A 27,862-nucleotide genomic window follows, 5' to 3' on the forward strand; every position below is an offset into this window, starting at 1 on the left:
CATTGTGTCTTCAGTTTATATTTTTAAGATTGTATATATAGATCGTATATGTTGTATTTGCGTATCGCTAAAAAAAATATTCTCATATAGTTATAAAGGTAATAAAAGGTAAAAATTCGCAATTATATCTAAGTTCCTTGTCAGTTCTATTATCAATATAGCATTTTCAATCTGAAAATATTTGTAAAAATAAACTCACATACGTTACGTTTATTTTTTTTCTTATACGTAATTTTAATTTATTTTATGTCCCCTGTTTTGGGGGCTTCTCGTTCCCTCTGCCTTTTGTGGGGCAGGGAACTTGCAATTTCGGGTAAATTAAATTTTAAAATTTTTATTATACATTCTCTTTCATAGTTCATATTATTCTTTTCTTTTACGTTTCACATGATCTGTCATTCTCCGTTTGCAGATTTTCCTTGCACCCCGTCCATCTCAATTCCTAGATCACAGTTTGTACATTGATTATCACAGATTATTTTTTTAACATGGTAACATTTTTAAAACATGGCGTTGTCCAGATTCTCCTCAGACATGCCACTCCTGTCAGAATGTTTGTGACCAGAACCGGTGCCCTCGCTATGTCTGTGTTTAACGGATTGAGAGCATTTATTTAAATAAGGCTGTTTAAAAAAAAGACAGTGTAAAGTAATTGTAGTAATTTTATTACCAACACACATGCATCGGGTTCAACGTTTATGTACAAAAGGCTCGGGGCCGGCGAGAGAAATGCAGAGTAAACATTCGACACCGTTCAAATAACACTAAATACATCCAATAAATATTCGTCTCCGCTGACTTCTGTCTAAATTCTACCGTGCACTCGCTACTGTTCGCTTAGGTGTAACGGCTAGCACTTCTTGACGAAGTCTTCACCGGTCTGGATGTTCTTCTTCAGCTCGGGGATGGCGGCCTTCAGCAATTGCTGCTCGTATGCATTGAGTGTTCCGAAGCCGAGGTTCTTCTCCACGCCGTTCCTGCCGAGCTGCACCGGGTTCGCGAAGTAAGTCGCCTCAGTCAGGTCGGACTTCACGTACGCGCACTCCACCACGTCGCACTCGCCCTGTTGGGGGGATCACAGGGGGGTTAGCTGCGCTCATAGACCAGTTCGATCATCATCATCTAAATCATATCTTGAAATTGTAAATACTTTTAGCTGATAATTCACACAAAAACCTGTTTCTCATTGTTAAATAATCTATGTACATTATTATAATTAGACAAAGTAACATTAGATAATTTTCACACTTATACACTTTTATGTCACTTTATCACAGCGCATACTGTGACATTCTCAAAATGTGCATAAAGATTATTGTTGAATCTGTATATTTCTGTACAGTCCTTTTTTTTCGTGAAGAAATTCTAAATGGGATGCCCTTCTACTGGGGGGCAAAGGGTTAAGCCAGACCCCAAAAACCCCATGGCCATTCAAAAACAACGGAAACGCTTTCCCTTACTACCATGGATATATTTCTAGTCCTAAGCTATGTAGTCACTGGATGTCCCATTTAAATACAAAAATAGCATATAAGAAAGCAGTGTTCACATTGACCAGTTAAAGCAAGCACGTCAAGGCATAGATGTGTTGCAACTGTTTGATTATACAATTTCGGTAGTGTGTCTATTTAAAATTAAAAAGGTTGATTCAACTGGGCAATGTGAACAAGGCTTTCTAACTCAATTGTCTGACGATAATGACTACTTTTCATATAACATAATTAGATTATCTTTTGTTATTTTAACTACTTTGTATGAATTAACTTGACAAAACATTGGCAATAACTGTCAGCTTACATTAAGCCCCCTGAGCACGGATCCGGTGAGGCGCGCGCCGGCGTACGCCATGGACAGCGTGGCAGAACCCCCACCTGCCTTCGCTTTCACCACCTGCAAACAATATACAACGAACACATTCATATCAGCCATAAGACCTCCATAGCTGGACATAGACTTGCCCATAGATATCCAAAAGTTGAAAGCGGCTGGTGAAAACTGGGTGCTGCCCGGTGTCTTTCAAAGACATTACATAGTGTGCTTAGTGTTAAAACGGGTGGATCAAAAAATTGAGTTTGTTGGAAACACTCAAAACTAGAATTGTTTAAATCTCGAAGAATTATATTAACAAATTTAATAATAGCCTAAAAACACAAATTCTTATTTGAATTTTAGACATACAGTATAACTTTTGTTACATATATAACTTGTTAATAATGACTAATAATACAGTAGGAAGTGTCATTGTCGTAATTACATAAAACTTATGTCTTTTCAGGAAATAAGGCAAGTTCAAATTCTAAATTGACTGCTGTATATAAATTTAAACTGATAAGTATCTTATAGAAAAAAAATTCTGCTTAGATTAGATAATAATCTAATGCGTTCTTTATAATATTTTTAATTACTACGAATTTAGTTTTAAATGTATAAGGTATTTTATTTATTTACTGTATTTATATATTTATTTACATTATTACATATCCATCCATGTGATGTCTCATCCAAGAGAGAGATTGCAGAGATGGACTCGGTTCCTTTGATTAGATCTCAAAGAAAGTCTTATCATGAAGCACCCGCTTTCAGTGGTCATGCTCACAGAGCGGCATTTTTCGTTATATATGTCTCATAAATATCACAATAACAATAAAGAAGTACAATTAACAGTCTTATAGAATCTCACAATTTCTTACAGAAAACCTTCGGATGGATTGGAAAAGATAACAAACAATCCTTAATTTAAAAGAAACGAAGAAATAATTAAACAGGACATTGAAGTTACATATTTATACTAAATGCTTGCCACAAAACGTACAATCACATATATGATATAATTAGTTATATGTTACGCATTTATCCACACACACAAAAAATACTCAAATTTAGAATTAGTACACAAATGCATTAATTCAACTAATAGACAAATTTCTAAAGTCATTTAAAATTATATAAAATGAAGAGAGTCATATAATATGTCACATGGGTTAATTATACTGGGTCAACGGTATAAAGGCTCTAAAGATTTCTCACCAATAAACAATCACCTTTATTTAATATGGTGATAAAAAAGTAAGGTGAAAAATTCTTTATTTATCATTTCAAATTAATTTCATCACCCTAAAAGTATTCCCCTTGTCCGATAAAACTTACTTATGCCAAAAAAAATTCTAGTTGTATAAACAGTCTGAAGTCTTTTTCAGGTATAAAAAGACCATCAAGACCTATGTTTCAGTTTTTTCTCTTCCTTCAATCACATGTATTTCAAGTTTGTTGAATAGCAAGAAATCGCATGGTGAAATCAGAGGGATATGGTGGTTGTGGAATGATTTGAGTAGTTTTTGATTTAAAAATTGCAAAGAAACTACAGTATGACATTGACGGATCAAGACTTGACATATAACAAGACAAGAGAACAAGACTTGACTCTGTGTTTGGCACTAATCGATGTAACATAACTCCTTAAGATGCCCCGTGGAGAGGTGAAACACGTGTTGAATAATTTGGTGGTGGCGGTTGTGTGATTCGCATTGTTTGCCGCATACGCATTTATCAGCGGACTGGCGGGCGGTGCATTTTATTGCACGACTACCACTGCATGTGCGGAAGTGGCTAAATATTGGTCCTTTTCTTACTTGACATATTGGTCAAAATTAAAACATTTGACTCATTGATAAGTCGGAGATATTTAAACCTTTTGAGAAACACACTTGGCAAATGTTATAGCCAGTTCTAACGTCCTACAAGATATAACCTGCTTCCTAATGCCCAGGAGTATTCATAACAATTTCATCTTAATTTTTCATCACAGTAGTGAATAATACAAAGCACTGACCTCAGTGCCGGCTTCCTGGATCCTCTGTGTCAGAGCCTCGATCTTAGCCTGGTCTTTAAGGTTGACGGCCGGCTTGCTCTGGCTGAGTACGGGGATGATGGTGACGCCGGAGTGTCCCCCGATCACCGGGATGCACACTTGACGCGGGTCCACGCAGTTGATCTCGCCGATGAAAGCGGCCGCACGCACCACGTCCAGGGTAGTCACGCCCAGGACCTTCGCGGGGTCGTATACTCCGGCCTGCAGGGATATAACCAATTACCTTTAATATCTATGACATTAAATAATTAACTATAGAATAATAATTACAACTTTTTAAAATAGATTAAAGTATGTCAAATAGATATATTATTGAGTTTTTTTTCTTAACCTAGTGCATGTTGTGTTTGGCTGTTATTAAAATTAGTCTAGATTTCTTTTAGTAATCAATAAAAAAAATATGAATACATAGTAACACTTAACTAAATGTCAGAACGCTGTTACTTTGGACGACACCGATAGATGGCGCTGTAAGTCGATTGCCTCGCGTTGTCGTTCGATACGGTAAAATGGAATGAATTGAAGTAAATTCTTCTCATATATAGGCATATTTGTAATCATCATGACCACGTATCTTAAGTTAGAGGATGGCCATTATAGAAGAGCTAAATTTGATTTTAGTCTTTATTTGGCAACACTGGTTTTATAGTCATAACACTCCAATGGTCATTATAAATCATCTATAGTGAATAATTTAAATAAAAATCGTGTATTGCACATCGATTTGAAAAAGATACTATACAGGATGTTTAGAGAGAGATATAAAAGGTGTAAAGGGGTCACTACATAGCTTGTTTCTAAAAAGAATGAATCTGATTTTATACATACATTTTTATAGTTAATTTTTGGACAGTGTGTACATGCAAAAATCAACGTTTTAGATCTATCTTACGCCCAATATAATCTATATTATTTTTATATTAAATTGAAAGGGTTAAACTCGTGTCGAGTCAATTTTTGAATTGTCCACTAAGGGGCATGGGCTCCACGTTGGGAAACACTGGTTAGGATTAAAAATAACTCTATAATAGTATAATAAAAAAAACTTTTTCAAAATTCGAAATACTACATTTTAAAATTAATTATTGTTTATTATCTGTCTTTGCACGCTTTGACAAAAGTTATTGGCCTGTCGCATTTCAATAGAAGAAATTAATGTAAAATATTTCACTATAATGACTTTATACAGGGTGATTGTAAATAGCTGTAAAAGCTTCACTTTCAACTATTCAAACCTTTACTACCTATTTCTAATCACCTGTATATGCTAGTAGGAGTACTTGTGTTGTCTAACTATCAGATATCAAACATTTCAAAATAACAACCTATTGTTACCACATTGCATTCTATTGCATCAACATGATCTGTTTGTTCAGCATGCACTTTATGTGTCAGCAATCTATTAGAATAATGCATAATTGAAAACATTTGCAATTGTAACAAATTTATGATACTATATGCATCAAAATTGACTTGCATTGAATCATATGTAATGTCTACTTAGGAATGTACGAGGAATTAGCAAGAAAAATAATATTTATACATATTTTTTTACTTTTTAATCACTTATAAGTCAAGAGAAGGATTCTGGAAGAGTTCATTTTGATAGTCTAGAATCAAAATGACCTTTTGTTAGAAGGTCTAAAACAAAGCTATGATAATTCGTTTCAATAATTTCTCCTCTCAACAAAATCTGTATAATTGAACTTTGCTAGCTAGTTCTTACTAGGTCATGCTAGTAAACTGGCAGGTTTTGTATTATTTATAATTGTAAAAAAAATTTAAAAGGCAAAATGTGGTTATTTCAAAAATACTTTTATGAAGTGAAAGCAATTTGTGAGTACATTTAAACATAACATAATATATAATGTATAATCTAATTAAATTTCACGAAGTCATAATTCATTGCTTAGACAAGTGATATATTTGAGATAGTTTATGATATGTCGCCAAAAGAAACTTGTGTCCTTTTGGCGTTTATATGAATTATTTGTTATAACCTGAATCTCTACAATTTTTCTTTTAATAAGAAGTTTTTCAAACCCAACAGTGGTGCTAGACATCTAATCTGTTATATCTGAAGATAACATTTTTTGTCCAGTCACTGGTCTGATACATCACTTTTAATTTTTCTTGTTTAAATAAAAGTTTATTATTTTCATTTTATAAATAATTATCGATCTTGTGAGAGTTCTCTGTAGTACACCCAGAGCAAACGATTTTAAACTGTATTTTTGGGGTGATTCAATATAATGTAGCCTGATTTATTCCGGGCAGATATGTCCATAAGCAGTTGACAGGTTAATATTGATTTCATTCTTAAGTGTCACAGGTTTTTTTTTTTTTGGAAAATATAGATTTTTATTTCAAACGATATTTATTTGTATCCTTTTCTATGGAACGATTTGACAGTGTAAAAAAAGAAATGTGTGTGTCTGTTGATTGTGTTACCTTCTTGAGGACTTCAGAGGCGATGGGCACCATGGAGTTGACGGGGTTGGTGATGATGGCGACCACGGCTTTGGGCGCCACGCTCGCGACGCACGCCGCCAGGTCACGCACAATGGACGCGTTCGTGTTGAACAGGTCGTCGCGGGTCATGCCCGGCTTGCGGGGCACACCAGCTGGGATCACCACCACGTCCGCATCTGCCAAACCACCATTAATCTATACAACCACTGTTTATACTAGAAACTTCACACAGAGGCAAGATAATATAACCAGTCAAGAGATTTGTTCCTCTCGACAAAAGAATAGTTTTGTAAAAATTTATTGATAACTTTATTATCCTAATATAATGTCATCTAAGAGATATCCTATATATCCTAATATAATGTAAGAGAATTAAAAAATAATTTTGTTAAATATTTTTTTTATTTTTTGACATACATTCTTTACATTCATTTACAAAATAAAAAGACCTTGCCCTCCCAAAATAGGTGTGAACGCGAGGTCTTCAAAAACAAAAAATATCTCATTAGGTAATTATGAATTAAAAATGTTTCTATAATGCACCAAAACATAATGTAGATGTATTTCGTATAATGGGATTCTTCCTAGGGCCAATTGGTCTTGAGGTAATAACACTACTAATCCAAAGGGTGTATATTCATTTGAGCTTCGCCCGTATTTATATCGACGTAAATGAACAATTTTATTTCTGGGGAATTCCCCTTTTCGATTCGTCGCTGACAATGACTTAATGTTGCCCCTACAGTATCATAACAAGGAACAACAAGCACTGTACGCAGCCTACTTTCAGCTGTTCCTACTGGCAATCTAAGGGGGTTCTCCCCTACAATGATAAATCAGATGAATTATTTTAAATAATCCATAATAACATTCTGAGGCGCGCCACATTTAATCCTGAGTAATCCTGTATATGTACAAAGAAATCTAGCAAAGAAAAATAAAACAATTGTTTTAATGCTATTTGTGCTATAAAAACTGCTAAATTTATAATAAATTGTTTAAATCATGTTACTATGTATATATGAAACTTAGAGGTTAAATAAAAATACAAATGTATTATTTACAACATACAATACAATGATTAAGTTATTTTAATATTGATTTCCTCTAAAAACCTACTTCCTAATACATTATCATTTTTTATTATTACAATAAATATACAGGAACTTATTATGAGATTTTAAATAGTTTACTTGCAACCTGGTAATCCATAAAAACATTAATGAAATCCAACAAATGTTTAGTAACAGAAATAATAATTAAAATTAAAAAAAAAGCTTATATGACCACAGATTGTATAATCTAATCCGTGAGACTGTGTGAGATGAAATAAAAAAAGTTATCATATCACATTATTACTCTTATCTATATTTACCATTCAAAATATTCCATTACATGTTCATTACAATCCTCAATAATTCTTAGTGTCCATGATTGGTGGTGAAATTTGTAATAATTTTTTTTCATGCAAGTACAAGTAAGAAATCAACTGCTAAACAAAAGCCACTCCCATAGATTTAAAATTTACAAGCTGCTTCCTTTCAATATTACTAGAAAACTGTGGGGAGGCCTTAGAATTTAAACTTAATATAAATTAAAAAAAAAAACTTAGTGTTTCACTCGTTCAAATCAAAATAGATAACAGTTATAATTATATGTAAGCCATTTTAAAAGTATATTACCCATAAGTTTTTTCTAATTGTAATATATACTGATGTATTAGCAGGAAAATTTCTGAATAAATATTCATACTTACTATACTCAGTTTTAAATAGGTTATGATTGGAATTTTTCAGAGTATAAATCATATCTATTTACATAAAAGAAAAATCTAATTGGAGGGTAAGACACATGTTTTTCTAAATATTTTCACAGGAATGTCTTGCAGTCCAAAACTAAAGTATTTATGAACTATATCTTATTACATTTTTATATGTTAGCTTGAGGGAACATATATGTGTTATTTATTAAAAGAAACTTCTAATAGTATTTTATGGAGTATGTTTCTACTTCTGGTGAATGTTATAATTGTAATTAATGAAATTTATAAGCAAATTATTATAAATATGTTTTAATACAAGTGGATATAATCATGAACAGGAAAATCTTATTAGTGCTTGACACATTTCATAACATGTCCTTGACAGAGAATCTAAAGCTAAATTTAGGTTAGGCATTGCCTTGAAAACTGATAACTGTGTGGGGTTATATAACACGATGGAATAGTTTAAGATTCGTTTAAACAGTAAGGAAGGGGTTAAATACCTTTAACGGCGTCGCAGAGTTGCTCAGGACCCTTGTGGCCGCTGACCTTGGCCGGTGTGTCCATGTGCGAAAGGTCGACAGCGACACCAGGGGTCACGGGCGCGATATCGTACAGAGCCAGTTTGGTCACCAGCGGGTTTTGCTTCAACAAGAGGGCCAGGGGCTGCCCGATACCACCGGAGGCACCAGCCACCACCACTTTGAAGTTTTTCTACAAAGCCAATTAACATTTTAATGTTTCAATGGTGATCGCTAATTATATTATAAATTGCAGTAGGTTAAATGCCGACAGGGAAAAATAGGCTGTATGTAAAGATTAGTATCATGATTTTACCTGTGATGAGGTGGAGAAATTCTTAACGCCATTCTGAACAGCTACGCTGGCGACGGGTTTAAGAGCGCGGGAAAACATTTTTTTATTATTATATATTTAGTTCCAGCACGACAATGGAATCCGTCCGCACTTCAGTTCCACCTGACCTGTCCGACCTTTCGTTCGTTGATAACTGGTAATGTGATGTAATATACGTCATCCCATATAGCATAGACAGCTATAGCATTAGTTAAACCTGCTATTTAAAAAAGCTGACACCGATAATCGTTATTTTAGCACAACATCATATTTATAAATAATAATTTAAATAAATATAATATTATCAAGAAGTAATAACTATAAAACGCTTTTATCTCGAGTAATTTGTTATAAATCAAAAAATTCCTATAATTAATAAAATCTGAACAATTTCAACATAAGGGAGCTACCTTCAGCATTAACATAAAACCTACTATTTTAGTAAAAGTTATATGCAAATAACGGATGGTTAGAAGCAACCTAAAATGAATGTAAAAAATTAGCTAAAATGTAAAGACGACGGTAGCATTACAGGTGGCGTCCGAACTGAAATCCTTCAAACACCAATAATTATTTTAAACAAATTAGTGACCAATGATTATGAAAATTTTACTTTTTCTGATTAAATATTACATATATTGTATCTAAATGCAAGGCCCACACACTTTTTGTTTAAAATGAGGCTTATGTCCCAACGATGGGCATATTATCAAATTACATATTTAAACGTCACTTCACAAAGTAAATTTATGCAGCAACAGCCTTTTTAACACCGCATATCTTTTTTTTTAAAGATTAGTAGCAATACTTGTAATTCTATTTAGTAAATACTGTATTATTATATTTCGACGGTAATAATAATATCATATATTTAAAGCAAAATTTAATTATTTATACAAACATATTAGACAGAAGTATGTTTTAGTAATGTTAAGTTACTGGCAAAATGTTCTGTATCATAGCCGATATTGAATATATTTTATAACAAAATTGTTAAAAGTCAAATTGTCATAATAAATTGAATTAAACAGAGTGGGAGTTTAAACACGGACAGTGAATTTTTTTCCTAGTCAATATCCAAAATTAATTAATAAAGAAAAATGAACGTAATAAAAGCTGTTAAAATGTATATTACAAAGATGACGGAAGAAAGTGGTCCTGGGATGAAAGTTATTCTTATGGACAAGGAGACTGTAGGTGTTCCTTTCTATAAAGTTTTGTTAGAAACATTATTCATTTATATTTTATCTAATATTGTACCAGTATGATTAAGTTTCATTTGGACACAAGTTTATGGTGCTATACTATGTAAAGACTAGTATTTTTGGTAGTTTTTGAAATCTAATCCCATTATTTCCATATTATCCTAGTAACCAAATAATGCTAAACTAGTCAATAAACTTTTAAATTTATATGTTTTTTTATAAATTATAGAGATCACATAGTATATACAATACTGAAGAACTGTTGATGGAATTTATAATACTTTATTTGGTCTTTGCTTTGAGCTTCAACAACTTTAGATGTTTTTATTATAAAAAATTAAGTTCTTATTAAGAGGTTTCGAGTAATATTATCTATTTCTACTGTAAAGGAAATAGAACGGTAGACAATTAAATACAAGCAATAGTAATAAAATGTAAGAGGTTCCCTCTTAATTTTGTAGCATAAAATATATTTTTTTTTGTTTGGAAATCAATTAAATAGTGTTATATGGATGTTTAATCAACAATATTTTTGATGTACATACAAATTTCAAGATTAAAAAACTTAATTTTTTAAAATAAAGACATTGAGGTGTTATATTTCTAAAACCAATTTTAGTGCCTTTCATCGAGGAGTGATACCTCTCAAGTCTGTTTAGGGACTGCTTCCATGTTCATTGAATGTTTGAGTAATTATTTATTGAACTTAACTTATTGTGGTTAACTTAAAACAAAAACTTGGTATAGTTTTGGGAATGTTGGCACTTTTTTTTTCTTTGCTTTCATTTTTAATTAATGAATTGTTTTATCTTTTGAAAATATTATCATACCAAATATATAAAACAAGATTATATTGATATTTTAGAGAGGCCTCTTAAGCCAGTAGCCAAGCACTTGCATTCCTTTATTTATGATATTGAATGATAACATAAAATATAAATAATTGAGTATTTTTTTCTAGATAAGCATTGTCAGTATGGTGTACAGTCAATCAGAAATACTTCAGAAGGAGGTCTATCTGTTTGAAAGGATAGACAATGTAAGCAAGTTTGATAATTTGAAACATATGAAATGCATTGTATTTCTGCGACCCACTTCAGAAAATATTGCCTTGTTATCTCGTGAGTTGAGGTGTCCAAAGTATGGAGTGTATTTTATATGTAAGTAAAATTTTACTACCATTGCTTGTTAAAATTTAATGCTGGTATTTTTGATAAAAATGAGGAATTAGTTGGCCTCTATATTTCTTCTATAGTTTTTTTTGCATTCATCCCTGTTTTGTTTAGTCTCTGTAAGCCGGTTTTGGCAACTAAGTGGGAGTACGCTCATTTTGCATTAGGGTTAGCCTTACTCAAGCTAACCCAACTCCTCAAGAAATCCCAGCAGATCCTTGATGTTGCGGGTGATCTCAAGGATGCACCTTGGTGACCCGAGATGGGTAACTTTGTAGGGTGCAACCCTCATAACACCATAGTCCATGCCTTTATTTGTTACAATCATTATTATTCTTTTTGTTCCCTTCTTAAATTATTTAATAATCTTATTTTGAAAAGCTTTTAAGGAAAATTACTAAAAATTTTTGGTTAAAATTTTTAATATATTTTGTTGGTTTTCATAAATTATTACATATAAAGCTGTTTTAGTAGTAATAAGTTTTTAGTATAAAGTTAAATTGGGTGGGGCACATTGGTCATGCTGCTGATGGCCGTTAGGGACGAAAAGTTACATTACCAGAAGGCGGTAAACGCGACATGGCTATGTGTCCACTATGTGGACTGATGACTTAAGGTTGGGGGGAAATAGCTGGATGCGTGCAAAACAAGACCAGTCATTGTGGTAATCTTTGTGGGGAGGCCTATAACTGACATTGGGTGTCTATTAGCAGCAAAGAAGAGATAGGATAAGTTTTGATTGTAAGGCTGAATTTTCACCACATTCCTGTTTTAAAATAATTTTATATTCAAGACTCCTGTATCCAAATTTTTGTCTTAAAAAATACCAATTGTTTATGTGAGAAAACCTATCATTATTTTTAGACACAATTTTCAATTAATGTTATGGAAAATTAATGATTATTAATATGTAAAATAAACACTCATTAAAAGTATAATAATGATATTTCTTGACAAAATATTAGTTATTCTTATAATAAATTGATATGTATAATGCAACTTGTACAGTATTTTGAAATACAGAATAGGTTTGATTTAGAGTCCTCCCAAGGTGGCTAAATATGAACAGCACAAAATCAGTCATGGTGATCTTTCAGAAAGGCCTATACCTTACTGTAAGCATGCATTGGCTGACATAATGATGATTGTGTATGACACATGTGTGTGCATTACATAATAATGATGAGTATATATCTTTTCACTACTACAACATTGTTTGGATGTATACTAGATTTAAAAAAAAATTGTTATATAGATTTCAGTAATGTCATATCCAAGGCAGACATCAAGACACTAGCAGAGTGCGACGAACAGGAGGCAGTTAGGGAGGTGCAAGAGGTTTTTGCTGACTACCTAGCTGTAGATAGGCATCTTTTCTCGTTCAACATTGTTGGCTGCCTGCACGGTAAATATGTTCTTGTCTTTATATTGTTTTGATCTGAAACTAACTGTCTTGGATGAATATTGCTGTTAGCCTTGGGGGCTGTTACGACTCATTGAAACAGAGTTTATGGAATGGAGAATGAAATAAACTATTCACAATTTAAAAAGGCTATCATATTACAGCTTATACAACGTCAATTGTACAAAGGAAGCTTAAGTACTTTAGTCTACTCTCTAGTTACTTAACTACATGAGTTTGTGTGTAGTGTAATGAAGAGTCTATGTTCTGAAGGGTAGCATGGACCACTTGGCAATCTATCAGATCACCATGTATACATCGAAAGTCCACTGCAGGACATAGTCTTAATAATTATTGTCCACCTTGTGGATGTCCCAAGCTCTTGCCAATTCATGGTTTCTATTCGGGTACCTTAAGGACCCTGTAACCGACTGCATCCTACCCACATCCAATTTGCTGGACTATATCAGTTACATTTGTTTGTTTAATCTCAAGCATAGCTCTCTTCATGATTCCTTGAGTGACTGCAGTCTTTGCCAATGAAGTCAGAAGTAAGAAACCATATTTCGGTGCCATAAGTTATTTTGGTCATAGCCTTTTGTTATTAAACACATATTGATATAGGAGCCGACTTAGATTCGACTATTGGACTATTCACCAGGTCGTTCGTGGAACCAGCAACATTTACAAAGGGTCTCCCAAGGTCTCCTGGCAGTATTGATGTCACTGAAGAAGCGCGCCGTGGTCAGATACGAGGCATCATCGGACCCCTGCGCGCGACTGGCTGAGAGGGTCCGGGACCTCCTGCGGAGGGAGACAGTGCTCATTGATAACTGCATACCGTTCAACGGCGACATCCCTACACCGACACTCTTGATTATTGATAGGAGGGATGATCCTGTTACACCTTTACTTAATCAGGTATGTAAATATATATCTTGGAAACTGTTATATTGGTTTAAATTTAGTTTGTGTTGGCCAGATAAGAATAATTATCCTTAAAGTAACTATGCCCCTGGGGTAATTCTAGAACGTACATAGTCCTTCACCCTTGGCATTCCAGCAGCCGAAATTAGCCGATTGTTTCATTCCAAAGGTCGATGTGCAATATTTATCGCCGGATACTGTAAATTATTTAGTACACTAATGTAAAGGATGTTTTAAGTGATAATAAAGTTTGGATTTAAATTTTTCTACTACTGTATTAAGTGTATTGTAAAAGTGACTATAAAAAAAAAAAACTGTTTCACTTTGTATGGGACGCTTCTTGAACTTTCGTACTTGGAATTTCGTAAAGTCCTTTCTTAACAGACTTGTACCCGTCGATAGGATATTCATATCGAAGGTTTCAAGTTTCTAAGGCTTATGGTTCGGGAGAAATCCTGATGAGTCAGTACTTCTTATATATATACATATATATATACACATATATGTATGTTCTGTTGTGTCCAGTGGACGTACCAGGCGATGGTGCACGAGTTGCTGAACATCAACAACAACCGGGTGAGCCTCGCGCACGTGCCTGAGGTGCACAAGGACTTCAAGGAGGTCGTCCTTTCCTCCGAGCAGGACGAGTTCTATGCCAAGGTTTTTACTTTTTTAACATATTTATACATTGTCTATTTTGGTTTCAGTCATAGTAGAACCGTCCAGGATTTAGGGTGTCATAATTATAATAAGTTTTTTTTGGAACTTCCATACTGTAAAGGTTGTGTTTACATGTACTTCAATAAATTGATGAGCGTTGACAAGTTCTTGCAAGATTTACAAAATTTGTTTGTCTTATTGTTTTGTTAAATTTGAATGAGAGAATGGTGTTCAATTTACTTACTTAACCAAACGTAAAGTTTTTAAATTAGTATTGTAGCGATAATAACTATAGATGCGCGCTGCAAAACTAGGAGCGTTCGTATATATACCAGGGGTGGTCAAACTGCGGCTTGCGAGCCACATGATGCTTTGAATGATTATTTTTGGCTCTAATTAATTGTCGAATTATTTCAATATTTATATATATATATATAACCTATGTCAGCTCCTGGGAAATCGAAACAAATTACCGGTTTGAATAATTATTATAATTATTCGACCATAAAATTAGTGAAATCCGAACACGGATCGAAATTAACTTACCGGCATGTTAAGTATTATAAGGAGTGCTGTCATATACACGTGCCATTATATTTATCTTCAATACACACATTTTGTACATATGTTTAAATAATTCGCGAAAAATTTCAAATTTCGAACAATGGCTCGCACTATTAAGGAGCTTGGTCACTCCTGATATATACCTTTCCCAGTCGCACACATTTTCCGTCGCTCTCATACAAACGTCACGTGTGATTGGTTGTAAAGTAGGGATTGTGATTGGTCGTTAAAATAAAGATAGTTCTAGGATTCGATCATAGTTTAAGGTTTATTAAAAACACTGAACTCGAGTTTTACTTTTAACTCCAGCGACAGTCTGATAAAGTATATATTATATAAAAAGAAAGAGATTTTATACAATTGGTCTAAATGGGATTATTTTGAAAAAGTGGTTGGTTAATGTACTATTTATATACTTAAGTTATTTTTTGTTGCACATTTCGAATTAATGACTGAATCGTTCTATTCTTCCCTTGTGGTGTTTAAGTCCATCTCGGAGAATGGCATCGTTCTCGTTCTTCCTAGGATGTCGTAAGAGTTGACCAATAGAATAATGTCCTTCACTGCGTCAGTCCCATGCCAGGATACAAAGGATAATGGTTGGTCAGGGAAATTAGGAGTCAAAACAGTCAATTCCAATCATCGAGCGGCGTTCAAGTAACCTGATAATTTCATCACCATTTAAAGTACAAGGCGACTACAGGAACCCAAAGGTGCTGATGACCAATTTACTAAGAAATTTATAAGGGAGGGAGCAACACATGATCCTCAGCGACGAGGTTTAGAAATCGAAAAGGAGGAGGAAAAAGATTAATGAACTTTTGTTTTGAATCTCTATTGCTTACAGAACCTGTATTCAAATTTCGGCGAGATAGGTCAGACCATCAAGTCCCTGATGGACGAGTTCCAGCGGAAGGCGAAGAGTCATCAGAAGGTCGAGAGCATCGCCGACATGAAGAACTTTGTGGAGACATATCCACTCTTCAAGGTACTTAACCCCTCATAGTGATTATTATTTCAGTCTTAAAACGTACAAGTAATTCATAGGTTTTTTATCTGTATAGTAGGATGCCTTCATCTAGCGGCTTTCAACGATTATATCATCTCTCCCATATAGGTGAACTTAAAGTTGTACCAGACTTTAAAAAGAGAAACATTATACAAAAGAGTAACTTTCTTCATTTAAAAATTTTTACCAGCTTGGCAGGTGAAAGCAATTGAAATATTCAAAGACAAATTGCCACGATTCGCAAGAATGAAGAAAAAATTGAGTCGGAGAACTAAAGCTCTCTATCTTTTTTATCTTTATCCTTAAAAAAAACTCTGCTTTTAGATGTCTGGAAAATTATTATTAGTTTCATACTAGACTTTGGTTCTTTGCTACTTTATAATAAAGTTTAATTTATATTAGAATCATATGTTACATATTATATCGATATTATACTGGTAACAACGTGTAGTATATGTATCTAGTATATCTAGTTCACGGACCCTTCCGATCCGTGAACTCAGTACCGATGAAGCTGTAAAAGCCTTAGGGCTAACAGCATTAACATCTTCAGAAACAATAGAAGAACAGATCTAGTATATATCTTTATATACACCAATACCTCGCTTTGCGTCGCTGCTTAATTAGCACAAATTTTCACTGTGCGTGTTTAGATTTTCGAGGTTGTGTTGCTTTGGGTTCGAGTCCTGAATTTTGTTTGAATTTTTTTTTTCTGAAAGATGGCAACACTTTGGTTTCTAATTGCGCCATGCCATCAAAACTCGGGGATACCCTTCCTAAGTAAAAACAACGCAATTTGAATACAGTTTTATTTTGTTTTGCTTATTTTAGAGTTCAGTTTCAATTTCGTAGTGTATTGTGCTTTTTTTTTAAAGAGAATAATAAATTTGTATAAATTTTTACTTGCTGTTTCTGGTTGCAAAAAAGGTAAATGTTTTTCCAATTTATTTATTGGCAGAGTTATATTGTTTTTGTTTTTTAAATGTTGACTATGTTCAATTTTCTTTTTAAAAAGTAGTATTTTTGTAACCCTGGAACCTATCTTTGATCTTTAAATGGTTTGCTATAGAAAATCTTAATTCACTTTGTGGCGTTTGAATCTTCATATTATACATATTAATATTAGACACTTTAGATAAATATTATAAATATTAGATTTGGATCAATTCTCTTTAAATATATCTAACTATTTCAATAATAATGACCTCATCCTCACTTCTTATGGTGACACATAAAGTGCTGTGAACTTATAAATGATTTATTTTATATCAAAATAGTCCTTATATTATTCACGGTTGCGTCGTTTAATGCCAAAATATTGCATAACCACGATATTTTTGAAAGCACTCGCTGCAACGTTTTGAAACAGTTTTTTTACGAAGATTTACTTTTATTTTTGATAAAAGATAACATGTTTTATATTCATAATGACGCAAATGTGATTTTGAACATAAATGAATGATTTTATGTGATGACGTCACAGAAATTGTCGGGCACGGTGACCAAGCACGTGACAGTAGTAGGCGAGCTATCAGCATGTGTGGGAAAATACAATCTTCTAGAAGTTTCCGAGCTGGAGCAGGAGATAGCGTGTCAAAGCGACCACGCGAAACACTTGCAGGTTAGTTTTTTAATTATTTTATATATATTAAATATGAAACATCTTCTCGTCCGAAATACCGCAGTGTTTTTTATCGATGTGTGTTGCCAATGATGGTATATTGAGAGACCGATAGTCTGAGATGTGGTCGCATACAATGGGCAAAAGGCTCAGGGTTATTTATAGAGAAATACAGTGAGTTATGCTAGGAATTTAGAAGTTGAATCACAAATGAGGATATCCACAGAACTAAAGTCACGTAGCTCGAAGAATTGCTCATCTGAACTGGCAGCGGGCGGAGCTGATCGCTTGTGCTGATGACTGCTGGGGCTACACTACATCTATTGTATAAGATGTGAATGCTGTTATCCCTAAGGCTTTTACAGCTTCATCGGTACTGAGTTCACGGAGCGGAAGGGTCCGTGGACTAGATTTAAAACTAGAAACTAAAAGCTGGGGAGGGGTCTACCAGTTGCACGGGGACGCTTGCACGTTGTTAAGTCTCTTCGCGGTTGAGCTTTGACGGGGTGTGTTGCTGGAGTGTGCTTGCGGGTTGGGACGGCAGCGTGGACCACAGGCGAGCCGAAGAGGGATCCGGATCCCACCACGGTTCGCCCACGCTGTTCGCGGTTAGGAAGCGGGCGGTCGCTCACTAAAAACGGGTGTTGTGGAGTGGTGGGTGTAGTTATGTTTTGTTATGTAGAACGCGACGACCTATGTAAGGTGTTGCAGGTGCAGTGGTTGCATTGGCCCTCTAATATGTGAAACGACGACATAGTTTACGCCGCGGAGCAAACGATAGCGCGAGGCAATAGCCTACAAGCGCCATCTATCGGCGCCGTCTGAAGTAACTGCGTTCTAGCTTACATATACATCTTTTGTTATGTTATCTATAATCTGTCGTATTAATAGAGTATATATATATCAGTATCATCATATAAGCCATAAAGGCCCACTACAAGGCTGAGGTCTTCTCCGAAGATCGTCACAAAGACCGGTATTGCGTTGCCCACAGTCCACATAGTGAGCCTTCCTAGATATACCGGTCTGTTTATTATCGCAAAGCAATCTACTATTACCGCCATCTAACGATTCCATCCGTAACTAAAAGAGTATATATATATATATATGTAACATTGCAGCGCTTGAAGGCCCTGATCGGCAAGGAGTCGGTGCGGCACTGGGACGCGGCGAAGCTGGTGTCTTTGTATGCGTTACGTTATGAAAAGCACGCCGGAAACGCGCTGCCCGCGCTGTTGGACGCGCTGCGAGCACGCGACGCCCCCGCCGACTGCGTGCGCGCGCCCGTGCTCGCGCTCGAGTGGGGGGGAGCGCACGCGAGACGTGCCGACCTCTTTGGACTCCAGGACGCGGTTAAGATCACGCAGCGGCTTTTCAAGGTGATTTATGTAATGATGGGGTCCATGGAATTATTTACATGGTGAATCCTCCCCCGCTTCAGCTTAATTTCTACCATATTGATTACTGAAAAAAGAGTGAGAATTGATTGTGCTGTGACTGTTAAAAAAACTTTGACTGGAAGCAAAATAAGTCAATCACTTCTTTTATTCATTTAGAAAACCAATATTTTAGTTCTTCACTGTCGACCTTTTAGAGTCCACCTGGACCAGTAGCTTCATGATTGAAGATCGTGGTCAATCATGTCAATCTCCGCTGCCATTTTTCTCTAGGTTTTCCTATTTTTTTAAAGTGCACGCTTAATAAGTGCCAAATATGAATTTCTCCAGGATTTCTGATGTCTTACAATGGGGCTGAAATATTTGAGGATTTGGTATAAGGTAACTGTGGGTCTCCTGGTGTCGCAAGGAGTCGCTGGCTGCCTTGCAGTGGGCATCCATGGGCTGAAAAGAAGAAGAAACTGTGGATAGTCGTTTCCTTTGAGGATACGTTTGTGGATAGTTAGATGAATTAGTGCATTGTCCCTGGAATTCTTTATATTTGGCGACAACACTACATCTCGAAGGCGGTGAAGTTTTATTTTTTTTTAATTTATTCTTGAGTCTCTCTCCCCCTACACCCCCTCCTCCCACTTAGAAGATTGGTGACGTAGGTAAAGCCGCTGGAAGTCATTCGGTCGCTGGAAGGTAACACAAGACCGGTAATCGTGGGGATCTTTTAGAGAATTTAGTGAGATGTAATGATAAATTAAAAATGAGTAAATAGCAAGTTCTAAATTCGAATTATTTTTTTATGTTATTTATAAACTTGCGAGTTTATTCAATGTTATATTTAATGTATATTTTATTTATTCTTCTTTTGTCTTTTGGAATTTTCACTCTAAATACTAATTTCTAGGGTCTCAATGGAGTTGAAAACATTTACACGCAACACACTCCGCTCCTGAAAGACATCATCGAGGACCTGATCAAGGGCAAACTCCGAGAAAACCTGTACCCTACTCTTGGAGGAGACGACGGTCTCTCCAGCCGAAGGCCTCAGGACATCGTGGTGTTTATTGTTGGCGGCGCCACTTACGAGGAGTCTTTGTGCGTGCACCAGATAAATCAGGCGAACCCGGGAGTCAACGTGGTGCTGGGTGGAACTAACATACTGAATTCCACATCGTTTATGGAGGAAATAAAATCTGCCATGCAAGGTGTACATAGAACCCACACTCGTCACATTAGAAACGTTTAGACAAACTTATTCAATTTATTCTGTGATTTATTTTATAATTTATTAAATTTTTTACCTATACAGGATGATCGGAAATAGGTGTAAAAGTTGTTACAGCTCTCCGATCAATATACTACGTAATATATGTAAATAAAAAAATCTTAATTAAGTTCAATTCGTATTTATTTTGACTATAATAGTTGAGGCTATGTTTTTATTCATTCCATGTGTAATTTTAAGAATATTTATAAAGGCTGTTGTATTTTTGTGTTTTATTATATATTCCCACTACCTACATTTTTTTCAGCCAATACATGCCCACTATCGGGCATATTCTTGCCCCAAAGGTTGCCACGAAAACCAGTATTGCGCGTTGTTTCTAGCAAATTCCAGCGACCTCAAGTCATATACCCCTCTAGGGGGGGGGGGCTTACCTAGATGGCGTCTAATTGCTCGTTGAGCACTCTATAACATACAATAAATAGAAATACGTATTTCTAAGTGATCACTTTATGGATGTAATGCCTTAGTTTTTTTTACTATTTTGTTCTCAGCCAGACTAATTTGTAATGATGAAACTGTAAATGATATTGATTTATTTATAAAACTATTTCTATTTTTGTCAAATATTTAACAGGTATATGTTATAATATACTCTATGGTATTTTCGGGCAAATAAATGGTGATCTTTGACCTTCTCTTAATAAATTATTAAAAAAACGAAAAAAGTATTTTTGAGTTTTGCATATAGCAACACAAATGAATTGTTAATTTATATCTCGCCTTTTTACGTGACTTACACTGCTCTCCAAGTTGCATTTCCCGACCCCACAGGTACTACATATCTGGTTCTCCACGAGAAATGACTCCCAGTTCAATCATCAGTTTTCTTCATTATTATTAAAGCTATATCAAAATTCTGAGTTTTATCTTAACTTATTTGTTGTTAATTTAGACTTGTTTTATTGTTAATAATTACCAATGTTCATCAGCTTATTAACAGACCGACAATTTTATCGTTGAATATTTATAAGTAATAGATATTTAGCTTAGAAAATAGCCAAATGCAAAATTATATATATATAAATATGAACAAACTTTCCTTTGGTCACGCTGTAACTAAAGAACGAATTTATCAATTTTTTTCAATTGTTTCTTACAAGATTTTTATAATTATTTATTTTATAAATATTTTTATCGAAAATATGCATAAACTTAAAAAAACTCCGAAGATTATTTTTTATTGGTATTTTGGTCGTTTATCTTCATTTTTGAAAGTCCTGGTCTTCCTGAAAGGCATAGGTCGAAAATTTGTCGAGTTTTTGGACGAGGGTTTGACAGCTAAAAATTTTTTCAAGTTCGCGGACGCTTTCGCTCTGCGAACTCGGTACGAACGGAGCTGTAAAAGCTCCCGGACTATCAGAATTAGTATCAACAGAAACAATACTACAAATACAAGCCTTGAGGGTTAGTCACGCGGTCTACTTCACTCAATAATCTTTTAATTCAATAAGGATATAGAACCTTCTGCTCTACATCTAAGGTTTTCTTTTCCTAAAAAACTTGCGCATTCGACAGTTTGATATAAACTTCGTGCATCTATAAGTTCGCTTAGAGGTTCTAATATATAGCTTATATTCTTTTTACAATAATAACATAATAAAACAATAAATTCGCTGTCAAATACTATTATAATTGTCCAGATTTGACGGCTTCTCTCAACCGTGCAGTGAATGCAGCCAAGTTGCGGGCCTGTTCTGCCCTTGTGTCCCGGTCCTTCACCCACCTGCGGCTCCGACGGTTCGTCAGTTCTACTTGAGCTGCCGCCCCGGCTCGACGGACCTCCTCCAGCGCTCCCAACTCCTGCCGCACATGTGCTGTCTCCCACTTGCCAAGCGCATTGCTGATTGCCACACGCTAACAGAAATTTATTTATTAAATTGTTCAATAATACATTTTTTATTACAAATACAATAAATAAAAAAAAACTCTTAAATCTTAAATTTCCTCTTGAAAATTTTTACAATCCTACAGGTCTAAATATAATATTTATAATAAAGTTTGACTTCATATATCAGACTTGCTTTTTATATTTAAATCTAAAGTTATTGGTGTTTTATTATGAAACATCATCAATAATAAATCATATTTCCTAAAAGTCCTACCGACTCTTAGGATCTAGAGTTAAGTCATATTCCTATTTATTATGATCGCTTTTTACAATACTCAAGGAATAGAGGGCGCAGATTATCGTCGCCAATCAGAGAGGCGATACTTACGCCCTCTATCTTTCTCTCATCTCGAGACCGAAGTGTGCAAAACAGGGTTGGGTTTTTAAGGTTCTGGAATGAAGACAAGAGACCGACAATTGCAAGACCTACCCCTTTAGTGGACACAGGATTTCAGTTGTTGAAAGACTCTCAATGTCAGCTTTTTCCGAACGGTTTTATTGGAAATCTATAGCTAAATCCGTGACCAGATGTGGAGGTTCTTTATCTGAAATGATCATAACAAAGTAGACCTTCAGAACTCTTCTATTATATCGATCTCGATCTTCGTGCGTGTTATAATAGATGGACTTTTTTTCAAGGAGTTCACTGAAGTAATTAGTTCATCTCAAATTCCGTTTTATTAGGTTTTGCATCCTCTTTCTCTCTTTCAGTCTAGTTCTCTAATGATTAACCAAATAAAATCTATATAACTTAAACTTAATCTAGAAGCATACTTTAGTTTGTGGGTTGCCCTTTACAAACCTGTGAGGTATCCTTCAAGCGCGCACTCCGACGCTGGGTGGCGTCCTGTTCTCGTCGCTGTTCGTAAACTAGATGTGTCCTGCGACGCCAATCGTCGGCAGCGCACTGGCGGCTGCGTCTGTCCGCGGCGAGGAACGCACGGGACTCCTCTTGCAGCGCCATGCCGATCAGCCGGTTCATCTGAATGGTTTTGGATGTGTAACTATTGTTACAAAGCACGAGTTACAGAACTCTCTAAACAATAAACATGGAACGTAATACTAAAAATTAAAATTATTTCATTCGCATAACAAGTAATTAATTACGACGTTGGTGTATCTGAATATGTAAGCGGATGACTTTTAAAATAAACTGTGTCTATCTTTTATCCAAGCGTTTCAATTTTTGTGCTCCAGCTCGTTAGGTGATGTCTCTAACATTGCCTGCCTAACCTGTTAAATTTCACCACAACTGGTGACCCACGTTGAACTAGACGCCATTTCATAGACTAGACTAGATTTACATGGTGTGAGTGAAAACAAAAACGACAATGAAAAGGTCCGATAATGATGCAGACCCTCAAGTGCTGCGCGTTGGTGCTCGAGTACCGCCTTTTTGGCCGGAAGAACCTGCAACTCCTCATGTAGCCAGCACGTCTTTTTCTGCATCAACACCGAGCCAGAACGACTTCGCCAGGCAAGTTTGTGAGCTTACGAAGCAGATAGCGAGACCAGCAGAGCAGCCTGAAACTTGAGAAGATCAAGTCCAACAACAGTGATACCCCAGTCAACTACGACACCTCTTTGGGACTACCATGTCCTTATGACACTCTTCAATTCCGCAGACAGATCTTTGACACAATTCATGAGGCTACATCATCCTGGAATCGCAGCTACAGTACGAATAGTCTCACAAAGATTTGTGTGGCCAGGGATTCGGAAAGGCTGTAGAGAGTGGGCAAAGCAATGTTTATATTGTCAACAATCCAAAATCTCCGGACATACCAGATTTTCCCTTTCCTCATTTCCTACCCCATTTTCAAGGTTCTCTCACATTCACCTTGACATCGTAGTACCATTACCCTTATCAACTGATTTCAGGTACTGCCTTACGGTCATTGATCGATTTACACGCTGGCCTGAAGCAATTCCACTTAAGGACATCACTGCAGAGTCATGTGCTGCAGCCTTACTCTCGGGATGGATATCTCGATTTAGTTGTTTTTCAAGAGTGACAACCGATCGGGGATTCCAATTCACGAGCAAGCTCTTCCGTTTCTCATTACTCCGATTGCTGCACGTCACTTCTGTACGACCGCCTGTCATGCTGCTGCTAACCTCGTCAACTCAAGGCATTCATAATATGCCATGCTAATACACAGTGGACAGAAGTTCTTCCCTTGGTGCTGCTCGGAATTTGCAGTGCATGGAAAGAAGATCTTGAAAACATCTGCAGCTGAATTGGTCTACGGCGAATCACTTCGTCTCCCCGGACAGTTCCTGTCACCAAAGGTCGACTTCAGCAGTGACATCACCCAATTCGTCACGCGCCTTAGAGCCCACATCCATCGACTGACAGCCAAAATTTCCAAGCGTTCGTTTCACCACCCGAAGTGGCAAAAAAATCCATTTCCTGTGAATTTTATCAACCATAGTCGGAGGGAATATGTAGCGAAATAATCACAGTTGTCAAAATGTTTTTGCTTATCTGTCAATCCATCGGTCTACGCATGCGCAAGATCTAAGGACGCGCGGCGTATGATTTTTAGGCGGTTGAAAAACGCACGCCGAAAAATATTATGAAATATAAAAATGGCGAACGGCGTCAAGTGACGTATATGTTGTTGTTTGTAAATTTGTATTAAATGTTTAGTGCTGTGATGAAATATATGTAATTAAAGAGTAACTTATATCAATTTTGAATGAATGTTTAATATTTACAAATGAGTGGTGAAAGTTTTATGTAAAAGTTATTTCATTAGTATGACAAATTATTTAGTACGGCGTTGGTGTATCTGATCCTCATCCTTTTGGGATAAGGATATAAACCGTTATTTTCTCTCTCTTTCTATCTCATCGTTCAAAATTTCTCTCCTTCTTCCTTCTTTCATCCTTTACATTTTCTATCATTCTCACAGCATTCATTTACAATACATTCACGCATCGTCTCCCATTCTTCGCTACATTTCTTGCTACATTACATCACTGATTATTTTGTAACTACTCTCGAATTAAGAATAGAGACGTTAAAAATTCTCACAGCTTTATTTTAAGCTAAAGGATATCATTACCCCCCCCCCCCCCCGGGTTCAGTTAGATTCTAGCTTCAATCGAAATAGGTTCTTTCAAAATCGTTTTCATAGCGTACAGAATTAATCACTATAGATGATTTAATGCAAAAGTCCCTGGATCGTACCGCAAGATATGTTATGATGGCCTTATTTGAGTCTAGACTTTCTAACGGCTGACATTATGAAGAATTTATAAAATGAGTAAATACTTTTATATTATCATGGAGGTCCAAAAGGTGTGCGCAGCGTTGCTCCTTGCATCGAATGTGGTCCATCAGCTCGCATCTCCTCGCCTGCTGCTCCAACCCTCTCTGACGCTGCAGCGACTCGAAGCACTCCCGATCTCGGCTTCGTTTCTCGTGGATGTACCGCTTGAACTGCTCCGAAGTTTCATTTTCGATCTGGGTCGTGTAACAGATATATTATTACGCCGGATAGAGTTAAATCTTTCTTAGTTTAACCCTTAATAGCCTAGAGTTTCAATTTTGATACCAATCTTTTACACCGAATGTTTACATTACTATTAGTTTTTTTATAGGTTGGCTGTACGTATTTTACTGTTGTATTATATTCTTTTTAACGAAATTAGAAAAAAAACTTTTTTTCCCTTCATCTAGACACTAAAGCAAACACAGTAATATTAAAAAAAAATCACTTTCGTAAATCAGGCTACTAAGGGTTAAGGCGTGAATGAAAACAAGAATTCATTCATATAAGCTGTGATTAAAAAGTAAGGTAAACACGTTTAAAAAATGTTAATTATTTATTCTTCCAAATTTCATCCAATTCAAAGAAATTCCTGTCACACAACGCATTTATGTCTCTTCGTCTCTTGCTAACATAAGCATGAGAGACGAATTAACTAACAATCGAAATATTTCAAAATTAAAAACTTATTTAAATCTGAATCCTTACCACCTGTCTTTCCTGCTTTTCCTTAAGCCACATCCTCCTGAACTGATCTGCCAGTATATCCCTCTCCTTATCCTCATCCCTCTTGCGTGCCAGCGCCGCCAGCAGCCGCCAGTCCCTCTCGGGAATGGGGTGCATTGTAAAGGCGCTACAGTCCTCATAATTCAAGGTCGCAATTAACTGTGATGATGAACTGGCTACTGGAGAGTTAAAGAAGATTTTGGTAAAGTATTCGTTTATGTTAGAGTGAGGTGGTGCTCGCTTCTTCAACTAACTCTCTCTCTGTCTCTTACAAGTTCAACTCCAGTCGATTGCTCACATTCAAAAGTCACGTTCGGTAAAAGTAAAATCTTATATTCTAAGTCGTGTTCACAATAAAAACTTCCATATTAACATAACCTTGGTACAACAGATTGGCAAGTGGCGGGTAATATGGCACGCAGAATAGAAGGCCTCTGGAGTTTTAAGGTTCTGGAGTTGATACCACAGATCGCAGCGTAGGATGTTTATCTACAAGGTGGACAGACGAACTGACGAACTGATGACCAATTTGTCCTGTAGTAAAGGTCCATATGGACGGCTGATGATAGTGATGATGATGATGACGTCAATATTAATGTAAAAATGTCTTAATGTAAAAGGTCAGACCAAAATTAGTTATGAACACCGAATCGAGATCGAATCAGATATATGAATCAGCTTATGAATCAAGGTTAACGACTAAGCCATTTAAATTAACATGTGTTTTTACTTTAAGTTTTTTACACTAAACTTCACTACAGTTATAAATTTACAGGAAATCAATATGGGGTCTACCCAACACGGAAAAACATGGCAAGGGGTCTACGACACAAAAAAGTTTAGGGAACTCTGCATTAGATAATAGCTACCTAAAATTTTAATTTAACAAAATTATATGACCTTATATCCGGTTATTAAAGGTCACCAGAGTAATATACCTGAACCAATTGTCAGCAAGTTAATTATATTTAAAAGTTATCTGAAATAATTTAAAAAGTAAATATTCAACACTCACAGTTGCACCTGTTTGGTGATTTCTTTCTAGGCGACACCGAAAGCGACCTCCGCGGAGATTCTGTAATTATTTTATAACAGAACACCATCTTATAAACCCTCTAATAACACAAAAACATTCCACGTGTAAATACGTCTTTATTTACTATAAACTGATAAGTACTTTATGAAATAATGCGTTTATTATATATGATTTCAACATCTTAATTTAATATTAACTGAAAGCTGGATTAAAATACTTAATATTACAGAGCACGAAATTCATTCTGTTTCTAACTAAATGTTAGGTATTGATCAAACATGTTATTATGACAACGAAATGATTTCGCGTCGAAGTCGTAAGGAAGATCGGTATATTTATATTTTATAAGTACTACACATTAAGTATGTTTTAACATTAATCTCAATGTCTAAAGAAGAGGTTTGTTCAATGTGTGTTGTCGATGATTGTTGGCAATAGTACCAACAAAAAAATGTTTTAGTTAAGATTTTATCTATGGTTTGGCGAATCGGTAAAATATGTTTTTATCTGTGCTCTCTCTGCTCCCTACCGCCACCGAGCACACGTGTTTTCCCTTCCTTGTAAAATAATAACTAACTAAATTAATTTATTTTCTGGACCAAGGCCTCTAATTAAATACAGTCCACTAAAGGCAATCACAATCTCACACAATGATGACATACGGATTCAAGACGTGGTCACTAGCGACGAGCTTCACAAGGCTCAAGATAATCCAGAGAGCAATGGAGAGGGCTATGC

The 27,862-nt window shown here is 35.6% G+C and overlaps 3 protein-coding genes across 3 annotated transcripts; 1 reads left to right on the forward strand and 2 right to left on the reverse strand.

The window, feature by feature from the left end:
- Window positions 1–644: 644 nt before the first annotated feature.
- Window positions 645–9,128, reverse strand: Mdh2 (malate dehydrogenase 2). Its single transcript, XM_068767208.1, has 6 exons — window positions 8,940–9,128; window positions 8,606–8,816; window positions 6,320–6,516; window positions 3,830–4,069; window positions 1,798–1,890; window positions 645–1,063 (listed from the first exon to the last, which is right to left on the reverse strand). Exons 1-6 carry the CDS (start codon window positions 9,015–9,017, stop codon window positions 851–853), a joined length of 1,032 nt encoding a protein of 343 aa, XP_068623309.1. The 5' UTR covers window positions 9,018–9,128; the 3' UTR covers window positions 645–850.
- Window positions 9,129–9,983: 855 nt separating this feature from the next.
- Window positions 9,984–20,382, forward strand: Vps45 (vacuolar protein sorting 45). Its single transcript, XM_068767556.1, has 9 exons — window positions 9,984–10,150; window positions 11,124–11,322; window positions 12,590–12,739; window positions 13,398–13,657; window positions 14,189–14,323; window positions 15,735–15,875; window positions 17,380–17,517; window positions 18,639–18,896; window positions 19,813–20,382. The coding sequence occupies exons 1-9, from the start codon at window positions 10,058–10,060 to the stop codon at window positions 20,152–20,154; spliced, it is 1,716 nt and encodes a 571-aa protein (XP_068623657.1). The 5' UTR covers window positions 9,984–10,057; the 3' UTR covers window positions 20,155–20,382.
- Window positions 20,383–21,822: 1,440 nt separating this feature from the next.
- On the reverse strand, window positions 21,823–26,205 carry LOC137924402 (uncharacterized). The gene is made up of 4 exons (XM_068767801.1): window positions 26,071–26,205; window positions 25,365–25,556; window positions 22,887–23,066; window positions 21,823–22,050 (listed from the first exon to the last, which is right to left on the reverse strand). The coding sequence occupies exons 1-4, from the start codon at window positions 26,203–26,205 to the stop codon at window positions 21,823–21,825; spliced, it is 735 nt and encodes a 244-aa protein (XP_068623902.1).
- Window positions 26,206–27,862: the final 1,657 nt, after the last annotated feature.

This window comes from Battus philenor, unplaced genomic scaffold (assembly GCF_028537555.1).
Source record: "Battus philenor isolate CCGP_79_NKW_IND1 unplaced genomic scaffold, ilBatPhil1.0.hap1 SCAF_23, whole genome shotgun sequence".
NCBI classification, from domain to species: Eukaryota; Metazoa; Arthropoda; class Insecta; order Lepidoptera; family Papilionidae; genus Battus; species Battus philenor.

Excerpts from the sequence above, each read along its gene's own strand:
- Mdh2 (XM_068767208.1), bottom strand. The coding sequence starts at position 9,017 with ATGTTTTCCCGCGCTCTTAAACCCGTCGCCAGCGTAGCTGTTCAGAAT. Across the intron at positions 6,517-8,605 it reads ACTCTGCGACGCCGTTAAAG|ATGCGGACGTGGTGGTGATC; the intron begins GTATTTAACCCC and ends GTGGTTTGGCAG. Across the intron at positions 4,070-6,319 it reads CCTCTGAAGTCCTCAAGAAG|GCCGGAGTATACGACCCCGC; the intron begins GTAACACAATCA and ends ATATCCCTGCAG.
- Vps45 (XM_068767556.1), top strand. The coding sequence starts at position 10,058 with ATGAACGTAATAAAAGCTGTTAAAATGTATATTACAAAGATGACGGAA. Across the intron at positions 17,518-18,638 it reads ACCACGCGAAACACTTGCAG|CGCTTGAAGGCCCTGATCGG; the intron begins GTTAGTTTTTTA and ends GTAACATTGCAG. Across the intron at positions 18,897-19,812 it reads TCACGCAGCGGCTTTTCAAG|GGTCTCAATGGAGTTGAAAA; the intron begins GTGATTTATGTA and ends ACTAATTTCTAG.
- LOC137924402 (XM_068767801.1), bottom strand. The coding sequence starts at position 26,205 with ATGCACCCCATTCCCGAGAGGGACTGGCGGCTGCTGGCGGCGCTGGCA. Across the intron at positions 25,557-26,070 it reads AAAAGCAGGAAAGACAGGTG|ATCGAAAATGAAACTTCGGA; the intron begins GTAAGGATTCAG and ends TACACGACCCAG. Across the intron at positions 22,051-22,886 it reads GCTTGAAGGATACCTCACAG|CGTGTGGCAATCAGCAATGC; the intron begins GTTTGTAAAGGG and ends AATTTCTGTTAG.